The sequence below is a fragment of the Takifugu rubripes genome, chromosome 4 (genome assembly GCF_901000725.2).
Source record: "Takifugu rubripes chromosome 4, fTakRub1.2, whole genome shotgun sequence".
Classification (NCBI taxonomy): Eukaryota; Metazoa; Chordata; class Actinopteri; order Tetraodontiformes; family Tetraodontidae; genus Takifugu; species Takifugu rubripes.
In genome coordinates, this window is record NC_042288.1 from 10,510,833 (window position 1) to 10,523,588 (window position 12,756).

Sequence of the window (12,756 nt, forward strand, 5' to 3'; positions counted from 1 at the left end):
CTGGAATCTAATTTTGGACTCACTGTGTTGGGTCAGCTCAATTATGGAGGGATTAAAAGGTTTTATGGAAGAAAACTTTATTTTTTTGGATTGTTTTCACATTAGGCTTCAACAGTTGCTTATTTGAAGGTTCAACAGAAGCTTGGTCGAAAGTTTAACAAACCATATCATAAATTAAAAACATAAAACCTCAAATTTTCTGTGGTCGGAAACTGTAACACATTAACCTGCTGTTCACAACCCGGCCGCTAGATGTCGCCCACGGATAATGCAAAGAAGGAAGAAAGTCTGGGAACGTTGATGTGCGTCTTTAAAATAGGTACATTTAAAACTGAGATAACATCGCCCAGTCAAAAACTTGAGCTTTTGTATGAGCCATATTGGTTAGGAACTCCGTGTTGTGCATTTTCTGCAATTTATCCGAAGATTAGCTTTTACTTTTAACGAGTTAGTCATTTTAAGCAACAAAAAAACCTAGATAAAACAAGAGGAAATGCACAAGGATCGCGTGGGATAATTTTAGGATAACTATTTCTTCACCTTCAAGCAAAACAGTTTTTAAATTCCTCCCGTTTCGTCTACCTGCATCTACCTGTTCGTATTCGGGGCAGGTCTCGACGTGGGGCGCAGCGCACGAAAGTGAAGTAATTTGAAATAAGGAGTGAACGCGCATCTGCACAGCCTGGCGCTGGGATGGAGGGATGCATGGATGCAGCCAGGATGTGGCATGCGTGTATGACGTCATTTCTCCATGGACTGTGCGCCATTTTGGAAGGAAAAAAAAATCACGGACAATTTCCGTCTTGACAGATCTGGACCCGAGTCTTCACACTGATTGTGGATGCTATCTATTTCCCCTAGCAAGCCGCATTGGTTGATCAGGTATTGGAAACCCTGTATAGCAAGAGCTGCTACATGAAGCAATGGCGGGTAAGCTACTTTTGAAGGGAGGGAAGGGACCCACCTCACTTGCTGTGTGTGATGGCCTGAATCTGCAAGTTACCGAGCCAACGTTAGCGCTGGCGAGCTAAGTTGCTAGTTGTCAAACTATGTCAATGTCAGGTCGTTCTATCGTCCGGCCAGAGGCGAGTCTGATACAAACTAACGCTGTGTCGTTTTTACAGGAGTTGCAGGAGGAAATGATTTCCAGTGGTGTTTCTCTCAAGTAAAAGGGGCGATAGATGAAGATGTTGCGGAAGGTATGTAGCCAGCTAACGTTAGCCAGTCGGCTAAGCTAAAAGGCTGGATGGCGTGCTAGTGAGTGATGCTCTGGGGGCTTCACGTCAAATGCACGACGTGGAGTGGGGCAAATGGGCTATAAAATAATGCGGTCACTGCGAGGAGTGTTTATTTTTGGGCTCGTTGCATTATCGCCCTTCCCTCGAAAATTACTGTCTGTCGGTAGTTAGCATCTATGCTAGTTAGTGGCTAAGCTATTAAAGGGGAGCGACCGTGTTCGTGACGTCAATGTACTGCGTCCATAAATTGCCCAGTGACATCATTCTTGTTTTCTCTTCATTCATATATGAATGAGTGAACCTGGGGCATGTTTGGTTGTCACTTTGCATCTCGATCGTCATCAGAACGCGTCCTTCCATTGTAGCAGAAGTATGTCAACAGATCAACTGGCGACCTTGTGGTTGAGTGATGCATCTCTCTGTTCTTAGCTGACATCATTTCAACAGTTGAGTTCAACTATTCTGGAGAATTACTTGCCACTGGAGATAAAGGAGGCAGAGTTGTGATATTTCAGCATGAGCAGGAGGTAAGCGTCAATGAATTCGTGCAGGAACGTGTTTATTGTCAGTCTCTCTTATTCATTGTACTTGTGTCATTGGTGGACATCTTTTTCCTACTTTTGTATGCGATGTGTTCACAGTCTAAGAATCGTCCACATCTGCGCGGGGAGTACAACGTCTATAGCACTTTTCAGAGTCACGAGCCAGAGTTTGACTATTTGAAAAGTTTAGAAATCGAAGAAAAGATTAATAAAATAAGATGGCTACCCCAACAAAATGCTGCTCACTTTCTACTTTCAACAAATGGTAAGCTAACGGCGCTCTGAAGTACTCTGCAACTTGTCTTAATGCTTAATAACAATGTCAATTTCCGTTGTCTTCAGATAAAACTATCAAATTGTGGAAAATAAGTGAACGGGATAAACGGGCGGAAGGTTATAACCTGAAGGACGAGGACGGACGGCTCAGAGAACCCTTTAGAATCACCTCTTTACGGGTCTGTTTCGTCGCTCGCTTGACTCTCCCTGGTGTTTGAGCCTGGCTCGTTCACAGTTTCCATTTTAACGTGCGCGCTTCCCGTTGCAGGTACCAGTACTCATGCCAATGGATCTCATGGTAGAAGCGAGTCCCAGGAGGATCTTTGCAAATGCACACACCTATCACATTAATTCCATTTCTGTAAATAGTGATCACGAAACGTACCTCTCTGCAGACGACCTAAGAATAAATCTATGGCACTTGGAAATCACAGACAGAAGTTTTAGTATCCTTTCTCATCATCGGCGCAGGGTCCCGTCGGTAGCGGCCGATTCCCCGCGGTGTCGTCGCCAAGGTCGAGTTGTTCCTTAATGAATTCTCTCCCAGATATTGTAGACATCAAACCTGCCAACATGGAGGAGCTGACAGAAGTAATCACAGCTGCTGAGTGTCATCCACACCAATGCAACGTGTTTGTGTACAGCAGTAGCAAAGGCACCATCCGCCTGTGTGACATGCGAGCAGCGGCGCTCTGCGATAGGCATTCGAAGTGTAAGTCCCTCCGCCGCGCCGCAGACGTGGGTTTGGTTCAGCAGCCCAAAAGTGAAGGTCTCCCCCTCTTGTTTTAGTCTTCGAGGAGCCGGAGGATCCGAGCAGCCGGTCTTTTTTCTCCGAGATCATCTCCTCCATCTCGGACGTGAAGTTCAGCCACAGTGGACGCTACATGATGACGCGTGACTACCTCTCCGTCAAAGTTTGGGACCTCAACATGGAAAACAGGCCAGTGGAGACATATCAGGTGCGTAGGTGCACACAGGATATGGTGTTTATTCATAAAAAACGTTGAATGTACTGCGATAGAGGGCTGGGCGAAGGGTTTTAAGGGGAACCTTGAAGCTAATTCTGGTACAATTGGAATAAATAAGGACAACCTCCTTATATATGCGTATATATGCCACCTTTAAGCCGGCTCGGAGCTCATGTGTTGCTCAAAAAAAGGCCTCCAGGCATCATTTGAGCCTCCGCACTGACCAGCTCTCACCGCTGCCTGTCAGCCGTCGCTCACGGCGTCTTTTCTGCCCACCTCGGCGCCGCTTGCGTTTAGAACTCAGCCGGTTATTTTTGGAAGCTGCCGTGATGCGACACCACAAACTGCTAATCGGGCGGATAATGAGAGAATCCAGCTTTTCCCTGCGAACGCCTCTGCAGTGTGGGAGACGCTTTGTGGGTTGGGAGGATCACGCCGTGACGACCGCAGGACAATATAGATGCTAATGTGGCTACAGAGCGTCCAGTTTAGCAGGCTAATAACCAAATGAGCTGCATCGCCATATCTGGGGCGTGCGCCGCATGTCAGGTTGTGTTGCGTCGTCTCCCAGTCGCAGTGCCAGTTGGACACAGTTGGACAGGGTGGACGGTTAGCAACTGTCCGCTGTTAGCATGTTGGCGTTGAACTGAGCTGAGGCTCGTGCTTGTTTCCAGGTTCACGAATACCTTCGCAGTAAACTCTGCTCCTTGTACGAGAACGACTGCATCTTCGACAAGTTCGAGTGCTGCTGGAACGGCAGCGACAGGTACGTGTCCTCGTCCCGCCGGGACATTCGTGCCAGATGCCCCCCCATCCCCCCCCCCCCCCGCCGCCTCACACCTTTCCCGTCTCTCCCCCTTCAGTGCCATCATGACCGGCTCCTACAACAACTTCTTCAGAATGTTTGACCGCAACACCAGGCGGGACATCACGCTGGAGGCGTCCCGGGAGAGCAGCAAACCGCGGGCTACGCTCAAACCACGCAAAGTGTCCACGGGAGGCAAGAGAAAGAAGGACGAGATCAGCGTGGACAGCCTGGACTTCAATAAGAAGATCCTGCACACTGCCTGGCACCCCAAAGATAACGTGATTGCTGTGGCAGCCACCAACAACTTGTACATTTTCCAGGACAAAATCAACTAGGTTTGGGGCTCCGGAGGGCAGGGCTCCACCGTACCCGTGTAGTTAAGCCTACTTGTCTATCTGTATAAGAAGAAACAGCCTTGTTGTCCTCCTGGTGAAGAATTTGAAAGCACGCGTCTCCTTTTTTTTGCCACAGGAGGTTGATCCATAGGCCTGTTTTAATTTCAGTCTGAGCTTAGGTCGTTTTTTTTTTTGGTTTTTTTTTTTTTTTTTTTGCCTTCAGCACCAGGGCAATCAGCAAGCCCCTCCCTGACCCAGAAAGCCCCAACTCGGGTCTAATTCACGGAACGGCACTCCCTAGAGGTCAAACTCTTGAACTTTGGTGTTTGTGTTGACATTTTAAGCCTTCATTTCACGATTTAACGGCAGAACTTTTGGAAGCCCTTAAAATGACGTCTTGTCAGAAGTTGTTCCATCATCTCAAAGATTTTGGGCCCTCTGAAGCACGGATGAACTAACTGTAACATTCCCCCTTTGGCCGCGTATTCAGGCCAAACCGCCGGTGGAAGAGGCCATAAATTTGGAAAGTGGACCGCTTTCGCCCCCCAACCCCCCTTTTCCGCCCCCTCCTCTTGCGACCCCCCCCCCCTCCTCGTCGATGCGGTGACATCAATTCACTGACTGTATCTACTCGAGTACACTTTGTCATCCACATAATAAAAGAAACTAAAACTACAGATGTGTTTTTAAATTTAGAAGTATGTATTAAAACATGTTTATTGCTTTGCATGTTTTTCTGTTGTAGAGAGGTGGGAAAATGTCCAGTCACACCACTGTCTTTGAGAAGATCTCAAGCAAACTCATGGAAATAATCCAGGTCTCCCTCTGATGGAGACGTCTGTTTGTGTCGAGAGATTTCCTTTTTTTTATTTCTTAATGTTTTTGACCACATTTTAGGCTGGAAACTACATGGCACAAGATGGACCCCAGTACAAAGGGAATCTGCAGCCTTAATACCTACTTCTGTAAGTGACAGCTACAAGTTCTGCCCCCAGATGTTTTACAGACCTCATGTGCATTATTTGTAAATCCTATTTTATAGAATTATGTCCTCGTACACTGCTGCTACACGTGGCCGTCTCTGAAAACACGGGAAAATTGCACACAATACAGTTGATGTGACAGAGTGCCTCTGAATCATGTAATGGGGGGGGGGGCGTTCAGACAGGCCTCGTACATGTGCCCTTATCAATCTGATGGGGATGTCGGCTAAATTTTTGATCCAGGTCTCGCAAATGTGGGTCTTATCTCTGTAGTCCGAAGGCAGAGCTGAAGGTTGGTCTCCGCGGAAACCAAGCGGCGACATTAAAACCCATAACAACGCATTGTCTTTGTCCATCCGTTCCTAACATGGTGGCGATGTATTCACTTGTTTATTATTTCGACCAAAGTTCAATAAAATTTTAATTGTGTTCATCTGTGTGCGTCTTCTTCCTCTGGAAACAGGAGCCAGTTTTCCCCAAATTTTATTAGTAATTAGGAACAAAGGAACAAAAAAAAGACACTGACTGGATATTTACAGTTTCCTGGTGGCACAGTGATGCAGAGGGATGGCTGATGTGCTGCAGTGTGTGTGTGTGTGTGTGTGTGTGTGTGTGTGTGTGTGTGTGCGTGTGTGCAGATTGAAGGAAGAAGCAGCAGAGCGGTCCAGGGGGAGCTGGAACCCCCCACGGTGCGTTCCCAGTAGGCATGAGCCACAAACGGAAGCATTCCAACAACAAGCCTGCAGACGTGGTCCCGGTGAGGTCACAGCCGGCCTCTTCAGTAGGTGTTGTGGGAGGTTAAACGCCTCCCGATGAAGATCCTAAAGACACAGACACGGAGCATCACCAAGCTGCAGCTACGCCGCTGTGTTTGCTTTCCCCTAAAATGTCCTGAAACGAGCGCGGGAGTCGTCGAAACGGAGAAAAAAAACCCCGTTGAGGTCGGCCGCTCTCGTCTCTGAGTGGCAGCTCGGTTCGGAAGGACGCGAGGAACATCCTTGGATTATTCCCGTCGAAGGTCTTCGTGCGTCCGCCGTGTTTGGTTAACAGCAGGGGAAAACACACGGACGATCGCCGCATGCATATTTCATCCGCATGGCCGATATTTGTATTATTTATACGGCGGGAAGCGTCGCGCGCGTGGTCATCGGCGTGCCGGACATTCTCCGGAGGCTCGGCCGAGTCCTGAATCTGTTACGGAACGGCGGCGCTCACCCGAGGCCGATGGCCAGTATGTGGGAGACGATTAATGACGGGAGGAAGAGCTTCAGAAAGTCGGCTGAGAGAACGCCGCCCTTCTTCATCACGCTGGTGTTCCTGATGCTGAGCGAGGTCGCCCGCTTGGGGTGCTTCAGCAGGAACTCCCTGCAGAGGAGGAGATGAATATTTCATCAGGGCGGATTCATTAAAATCAGCAGCGGTTTAATGTCACCCTGACACAGATGCCATCGCTCCGTCATCTGGCATCAAGTAAACAGACTTGTGTTAATATGGGGGAGAAATCAGCGGCGTTTCCTGTCAGATGCCGGCCTTTAAAGTTGGGCAATCCTTCTAACTGGAGTTCAAGGACCCTGTTTTCATTCATTCTGGTTTATCTAGTCACATGAGGACAGCTTTTAGTAGGTCAGAGGGATTTAGCTGTAAACAGAGGCTAAAGAGTGTTTTACTTATATTTAAATGTCTATATTTTCCATCACTGTGGATATTTGCTGTCTAAATTATGACTTGAATGAATCTTTGGTGAAGCGGTTGCCGGGCGGACTGTTGGGATGTCGGATTGTTAGCATGAATCCACATAAACCATCAGATGGGGAACAAACTGAGAGAGAATGTATAATATTTTGGCACCGCTCTCAAGAGTCCGATCTGAGACGTTGGTGTGACAGGACCTCGATGAGCTATGAAACCTAATTTTAACCCATGTCTGGGAATTGATTTCTTTCCAAACAAGAGTTATAGATGAAAGCAAATCATATTAAAGTGGTGGACTTCACATACTTTGGTGGGTTGTTCTCGGGCCGGCTGGACCAGTCCCAGATCCAGTCCGCGTTCCTTTTCATCAGGTTCTCCACTTCACATCTCCGCTCTTGGAAATCTTCATCCGACTAAAAATAAATGCTGGTCAGAACCAAGTGGGCAAACGACAGGACTGCAAACCCAACAGGGTTTATTTAACATAAAGGTTTTTCGCTGTCAGCTGTGATACCTGGGAGCTGTTTGCCTCTGAGCCTCTCCACAGCAGGAGGGGTGTGTGTGCTCCCAGTGGGCTGTTGGGAAACAGGAACAAGCACGTGATCACTGCTGACCTCTCCACAACACAACAGAGCCGGACTGGGCCTTCCCGTTCCCCACTGACCTGGAGCTTCCTCTGGAGCTGGTCCTGCCGGACTCCCGCTGTGCTTCCAGCAGCATCTTTTCCAAGTCGCCCTCCTGGGTGGAGGTGGGGATTTGCTCCTGGCTCCCGTGATGATTTGTTCTTTGAGAGGCACCGAAATGGAGCTCAACCCAGGACTCTGGAAATCAAGTCAGGGGTTACCACCGATATGCTAGGACTTAACCTGAAGATGGCAGAGCATAATAGGGACACGCAGTGGGGGGGTTGGCTTGAGGAACAAAACAAGTTGGGACATGAACCAACTAGGCCCATGGTCCACATCTAACCCACTGTTACTAACACACGTTCTGCTGTTAATTCAGTTAGCTAGATAACTGCAAAGGTCTTCCTAACTGTTGGAATTATCATCAGCAATACTGGCCGTTTCCTCGCGTTTATTTTACCTTGTAAGCCGTCGTCCGACGAGGTCTCCATCTGAAACGAAGTGGTATTGACTAAATACTGCAGATCTACGTGTACATGTAGTTATAACGCTAGATCCAAGCGAAATGGTGGCGAAATCTCGGTAAACAGATGTAGCTCCAACTGCAACAATAACACTGACGCAACATTGTGTTTATCTCAACCGTGATTGGCTGGAAAACTGGGAATGCATTATTTATACTGGAACATCCCGGTAGGACGCGGAGCGGGCGGTGTCGTACGTCGTGGGACTGGCTTTTAAAACGGTGTACAAGCATAACAAAATACAGCGCACCCACCGATAACGTTAAATAAATGATGGTGCTTCCTTTTCCCTAAACGCAAACACATGCTAGCTAAAACTAACATTAGATTAAATTACATTATTGTACCGAAACACCACTTTGATGATTTGTCTGATCGTTTTAATGCTGCCTGCTTCACTAACCGACGTCTGTTGCATTTTCACCTACCTGCCTGTAGGTGGCAGCGAACGCTAAACTCTTCTCTTTAGATCCAGCACGATGCGTTTACGTTATCAGTGTAGATTTGACGGTAGTCTGAGTCAATAACGATTAAAAGTTCAGAATTTTCGACTTCTAAATATCTTTTCTTTATTGAAATCCTGATTTTCACAGGTTTAATTATTATTATTTGCAATTGTGGGAAAACACTAATTATGCTGGAGTTTTGCTGGTCAACCATTAAGTTCTGTGGAAGAAAAGAAGTGTAACACTTGCAAAGTGGAGACAATCAGGAACGTGTCTAAAAGCAAATATCATTATTTATATTCTATATATCCAACAATGCGACCTACTTTGGATGTTATGTAAAAGTTGTCGCCACAAACTCAAATCGATATTCATCAATTCCTAATGAGGCATCCTCAGATTTGAGGCTGAGAAATTGAATTACTCTGGCTGCCATGGAGATTTGTGCTCATTATTTTTGCAAAATTAAATCATTTTGTAATTTCAGGGCTTTATTGTTGTGGTGTGTTTTTTCTCTTTCTGACAGGCCGGGGTTTACATTAAACATACAGAACGATACTGACGAGGACACTGCAAAACAGAGATAAATGTCCCGAGCGGCCACTTTTCATTCATATATCAGGAGCCCAAATCAGCTGCAAGGCCGTATCCAGCACATGTCAAGCAGGGCTAACTTGCTCCAGCCCATGATTGTCAGTTTTTAGTGTAATAAACTATACGGATGGTAAAACTAATGGAAATTTGACTTTTATTGTAAATTCAATATGAATTCTTGACAAAACTCTCACAGTTTATCCTTGTCCAAGTGGAACTTAAGGAAAATTCCCTCGAGTCAAAGTTATTTGTTGAATGTTTGACTTAAGAGTCCCGTTTGGGACCTTTTTTTTTTTTTGCTGGATTCATTGTGTACATAACTGTCTGCAGTTAGAACTTTAATATAATCATTTCTCAGCAATTGTGTCCTGTATTTGTTACATGTGCTCATCTGTGCCAACACACCACAGTGGAAAACTCTCATGCAGTCGACAACAGTGCAGACGCTTAGAAACAAGCAGGGCAATACTCTTATAGCCGACTGTGTTTGATAAAGAAAAAAACATATAAATTATGAAGTTTCCACCACTAAACCTGCTGTTGGGATTCTTCCCTGATCAGGTCCTGACCTCCTTCAGGAGACGCTCGGTGTGTCCTCCAGTGTGGCGCATCCCTCCACTGGACATTTTCATAGTACGTGCACCGTTTGGTTTCTTAAGTCAGCATCAGATGTTCAGCGTGCGGATATTAAAGTGGGGGTGGGGCCTGTTTGGCTATACATTATGAGCTCCCCAGAGTAAAGAACGCAGGTTTGCACAGTGTCACACAGTGAAAGGGAGGAAGCACTTCCTTCAGGCTATTAGATTAATTCAGAAATGATTAAATCATGTTCAATTTATCCTGGTCAAAGCAGAAGAAGGCCACATTTTTGCCTCATCAGTACAATTAGGACTTAATTGCATGAGTAAAACCAAAACTCTACGGACAGATGTGGTTGTCAGCCAATTTTAATGACTCCACTGGCAACAAAATCTAAAAATAGACCTCACCATCATCTCCATCACATCCACATCACATTCTTTGTTTGAGGATGAATCGTGCTGTCAGTAAGTTCTCCTAGTTCTCAAGACGTCACGTCGAGACAAAACAGGCAACACTGACACTTTACAGCTGACGTTTTCAGCTAAAATTGTGAGCCTAAAAAATATTAGACATGGCAACAATGCATGTGTGTATGTGCGTGAGAAAGAGAGAGAGAGAGAGACTGAGGGATGAATTATGTCCACAACAGCTGCCTGATGAGGACAGAACAATGACACGAGTTTGATCAGTGCTCACCCTGTGTGTGTGTGTGTGTGTGTGTGTGTGTGTGTGTGTGTGTGTAGGGGGGGGACTGAACTGCGTCCAGGAACGTGGGTGGTGTGCTGCTCCGACTGGAGCCGGATCAATAGCCTAAACAGAATCACACAATCAGAGAGCAGTTAGAAATGTGCTGCCTTTTGTGTGCTGCAGATGAAGCTGCTGCTGCTGCTTCTGATGATTAGCCAAACACGGTTGGTTTCATCCCAGTTTTCTTCCTCAAAATCCACCGAGGCTTTGTGTTTGTCAGTGGGATTGTATATTCTTACACACGGAGATATTTCTTTCAAAGTCATAGAAGAGTATATAAATTATAAATGTGCTAATCAGTCACTTTAATGACTTTTAAAACGTGCTTCCTTTTTTCAGTTGTGTTAGCACAGGGAAGCTGTTGCCTAATAAATAAACTTTACTCATTTTTAATGTATATCTGAAGCCGTTCAAAGAATAAGAGCCCAGTTTTTGCTCATTAACTTGTCATTTTTATGTTGGTTTCCTCCCAGAAGTCAAGAGTGTGCTTTAAAATGTGTGTTTGCGACAGGCAGAGTTTAGCTTTAATAGATTTGGTAACGTGCCTTTTAGATATTTTCCTGCCGTGCAGAAATGCATTAATCCTCCTCATGCTTGCTTACGGCTACAAATATGATAATTCACCATATTACACACAGAAACTCGAGACAGAGGACAAAATAGGTGGAGAAAGGACCAGAGCCTGGAAGAGGCAAATTAAACAGGATCTTCCTGCTGCTTCCATCCCTCAGAAAATAATTTGATTTTCTTGCATCCTTATCAATTCACAAGAGAGGAAGTATTATATGCCCCAGCGGGCCTGATGCATCGTGCAAAATTCATAAAAAATGGCCCAACATTCAATTAAAAACACTCTATTCATCACCGGCTAGGGTTTAAACTTATTAGCCTGGGTCCTCTGTCTGACTGCCTTCTGTACTGACGGCCTGAGATGGGGGCTGAGCTCTGCTCTGCTGGCTCCAGTTCACCTCCACTGCTGACGTGCAGCTTCACAGAGCGCTCATTACGCCATGCGTGGGACGCATTAGCAGCAAATGTCGGAGCAGAACTGGAGTGAAAGTTGTGGGAATCGCCCGGCGCAGCTCGTAAAGCAAAGTTTTATAACGCGCAGTGTCACGGGAGTAAATCATGAGGCTGTGAAGTGGCCTTTAGAGAGGGGGATAAATCAGGGCCTCGGCACAAATGGACGTGCCTGCGTGTACGCAGGGCCCAGCAAACTATTTACAGTTTGTGAGCAACCATAATTTATCTTGATTAAAAAGCAAAATTCTGGACAACCACACTAATTTATAAACTAACACGCGATTAATTCCGCAATGCCAACAACTGTTTTAGAGTGAAATATAGCCCACATTATTGCATTTGCTATTCTCTTTGGCCAGTGGAGGGTTTGAAGTGTTTTTCCTTCAGCTGCTCAGCGAGAGCTTTGGAAACATAACGGATGTATCCGGCCCCTCAAGTGGAGAAGCGCACTCTGTCATTTAAATGAAGGGATACTGTCAGGATTGTCATGTGAATATTTCAGGATATCAGATGTGTGTTGGTTGGTATTAATATAGCCCCCCCCCCCCCCCCCCCCATGGATAAATGGGCTGCTACTCCCACCTGTCAGCAGCATTTCTCATAACCCCTCCATATCCTTCAGAGTTTAACAACGATGGCACCGTATCAACATGATGCCTCCACTACGGCTCCTTCTTCCTCCCCCAACATCTCTCGTGTCGCTTTGTTTCGTGGGAACGACAGCTTTCCGTTTGCCGAAAGTCACAGATGTTGTATTTTAGGACTCGCTGACATGGATGAACCCAAACATGTATACCACAGGAATCTCAAAACACCCAAATCCCAGTCGGAGAGAGTCATGGGAATCCCTCCGTAGCATATTAGCATTGGTCAGAGGACATATTTGTTAGGTCAGAGCAATTATGAAGGGCGTCCTGCACTTGATTTCTTCTCCCCAAGTGGTAAAGACAACATATCCGGTGAAAACCGCGCAGGAGCTGGCGCAGATTCTCCGTTTCCAATGTGGAGCTCGGATTTCTGTTGCTGTGTGGTTTTAGCTTAACCCCGGGAGGATGATTTAATGGCAGCCTGATATGAAGGGCAATAATTCACGATAACTCACGCTCAATATTGGTGTGCCACGCACGCCCTCAGGGCATAATTAAGGCGCGCATTCATAAAATTCAGTCTCTTGTTCTCATGTGTGTGAGTGAGGGAGAGGTTGTGTTTGGGCCTCTGCTTTTTCTTCTGCTTTCATTAATATCAGTAGCTTTTTATCATTCGGGGTTCTATACTTCTCTGGCATTTAAATGAAGAAAGGTCAGGGTTGGGCACGATCGACCTTCCGTTTTCCTGTCAAAATGAAAGCGAGCGCCCTTCTGGAAGGCTGTCT

At 46.1% G+C, this 12,756-nt stretch overlaps 2 protein-coding genes across 2 annotated transcripts; one reads left to right on the plus strand and one right to left on the minus strand.

Annotated features, from left to right (window-relative positions):
- Positions 1 to 744: 744 nt before the first annotated feature.
- Positions 745 to 5,579, plus strand: LOC101064532 (protein phosphatase 2, regulatory subunit B, delta). Its single transcript, XM_003963977.3, has 10 exons — positions 745 to 930; positions 1,125 to 1,199; positions 1,668 to 1,765; positions 1,880 to 2,045; positions 2,123 to 2,235; positions 2,325 to 2,502; positions 2,604 to 2,768; positions 2,846 to 3,015; positions 3,699 to 3,790; positions 3,888 to 5,579. Exons 1-10 carry the CDS (start codon positions 924 to 926, stop codon positions 4,165 to 4,167), a joined length of 1,344 nt encoding a protein of 447 aa, XP_003964026.1. The 5' UTR covers positions 745 to 923; the 3' UTR covers positions 4,168 to 5,579.
- Positions 5,580 to 5,625: 46 nt separating this feature from the next.
- bnip4 (BCL2 interacting protein 4) lies at positions 5,626 to 8,100 on the minus strand. The gene is made up of 6 exons (XM_011603242.2): positions 7,929 to 8,100; positions 7,507 to 7,663; positions 7,357 to 7,417; positions 7,149 to 7,255; positions 6,366 to 6,515; positions 5,626 to 5,971 (listed from the first exon to the last, which is right to left on the minus strand). The coding sequence occupies exons 1-6, from the start codon at positions 7,957 to 7,959 to the stop codon at positions 5,929 to 5,931; spliced, it is 549 nt and encodes a 182-aa protein (XP_011601544.1). The 5' UTR covers positions 7,960 to 8,100; the 3' UTR covers positions 5,626 to 5,928.
- Between the last annotated feature and the right edge of the window lie 4,656 nt (positions 8,101 to 12,756).

Bases quoted from the DNA above. Each gene is read 5' to 3' on its own strand.
- bnip4 (XM_011603242.2), bottom strand. From the start codon at position 7,959: ATGGAGACCTCGTCGGACGACGGCTTACAAG. The intron at 7,418-7,506 runs GTCAGTGGGGAA...GTTTCCCAACAG, and splicing joins AGCTCCAGAGGAAGCTCCAG to CCCACTGGGAGCACACACAC. The intron at 6,516-7,148 runs GTATGTGAAGTC...CCTCCTCTGCAG, and splicing joins CCCGAGAACAACCCACCAAA to GGAGTTCCTGCTGAAGCACC.
- LOC101064532 (XM_003963977.3), top strand. The intron at 2,503-2,603 runs GTATCCTTTCTC...ATTCTCTCCCAG, and splicing joins AATCACAGACAGAAGTTTTA to ATATTGTAGACATCAAACCT. The intron at 3,016-3,698 runs GTGCGTAGGTGC...GCTTGTTTCCAG, and splicing joins GGCCAGTGGAGACATATCAG to GTTCACGAATACCTTCGCAG.